Source organism: Arachis ipaensis, chromosome B01, assembly GCF_000816755.2.
Source record: "Arachis ipaensis cultivar K30076 chromosome B01, Araip1.1, whole genome shotgun sequence".
Classification (NCBI taxonomy): Eukaryota; Viridiplantae; Streptophyta; class Magnoliopsida; order Fabales; family Fabaceae; genus Arachis; species Arachis ipaensis.
The window spans coordinates 108,550,949-108,552,422 of NC_029785.2; the positions used below are offsets into that span (position 1 = coordinate 108,550,949).

At 41.0% G+C, this 1,474-nt stretch overlaps 1 protein-coding gene across 1 annotated transcript; it reads left to right on the top strand.

Moving 5' to 3' along the window:
- LOC107610960 lies at positions 580-1,059 on the top strand. The gene has a single exon (XM_016312937.1). The coding sequence runs from the start codon at positions 580-582 to the stop codon at positions 1,057-1,059; it is 480 nt and encodes a 159-aa protein (XP_016168423.1).

The window sequence follows — 1,474 nt, forward strand, 5'->3', positions numbered from 1 at the left end:
CACACCTTTCTTCCACATTTCTCTATGCCTCAAAGGGACAAGCTGAAAAGCGAGTCCAGGTATTACATATGGGATGACCCATACTTGTGGAGATGTGGTACCGATCAAGTAATTAGGATATGTGTTGTCCAATCCGAATTTCAGTTTATTTTGATGGTGTGCCACTCTTCCGAAAGTGGTGGGTACTTTGTTCCTCAACGAACTGCAAGAAAAGTCTTAAACTGCGAATTTTGGTGGCCCACACTCTTCAAGGATGCAACCCTCTTTTGCAATTCTTGCCACCAATGCCAAAGATTTGGAAACATATCCAAGAGGGATGAGATGTTCCAACAACTTATGTTGTTTTGCAAGATCTTCGATGTTTGGGGCATTGACTTCATGGGTCCTTTCCCAAGTTCTCATGGTTTCTTGTATATTTTGTTAGCGGTTGACTATGTCTCTAAATGGGTGGAAGTAATTCCCACCCGTATCGATTATGCTAACGTTGTTGTTTCTTTTGTTCAGAATCACCTTCTTTGTAGCTTTGGATAACCACGAGTAATCATGAGCGATCAAGGCTCTCATTTTTGTAACAAGAGAATGACAACTTTGATGAAGAAATATAGCATTGTTCACAAGGTGGCTATGGCTTATCATCCCCAAAAGAATGACCAAGCCAAAGTATCTAACCAGGAAATTAAGCGCATATTGGAAAAGAGTGTAAAACCTCATAGAAGGGATTGGAGCTCTAGGTTTGGAGATGCGCTTTGGGCTTACTGGACAGCCTACAAGACACCGATAGACATGAGTCCGTTCCAGCTAGTCTATGGAAAAGCATGTCACCTCCCAGTAGAGGTTGAGCATAAGGCTTATTGGGCCATAAAAGAGTGTCATTCGGGGTTGGGGAAAGCCAAAATTGAGAGAAAATTGCAATTGGAGGAATTGGAGTGTCTACGGTTGGAGGCATATGAAAATTCAAGACTCTACAAGGAAAGAATGAAGGCGGTGCATGATTGGAATATCAAGGGAAGAAAATTTCGAGTTGGAGACACCAAGTGCTCCTCTATAATTCAAGTTTAAGGTTAATACCCGGTAAATTGAGGTTGAGATGGGATGGCCCTTATGTGGTGGAGAAAGTTGAACCATATGGTGTTGTCCATTTGAGCCATCCCTCAAGCCCTAACTTCTTCGAGGTGAATGGCCACTGATTGAAACTTTATCATGGTGTGAAGGTCAAGAAAAACAAAGATTTGGAGACGTTTCTCTTGAAGGATCCTCCTGAGGAAGAGAATTGAGCATTATGACCGTCCAACTTAAGGACGTTAAAGAAAAGTGCTAGGTGGGAAACACCCCACCATGGTATGATCTTCCATTTTTTCTTTGTTTTCATGTGAATACTTGCTTGAATTTGTTGAAATTTGATTGTTTTAGATCTTTGATCCTTTTTAGTTTCCTTTTGTCTATGAGGTTAATTGCTTTAAAGACTTTGTTTTAC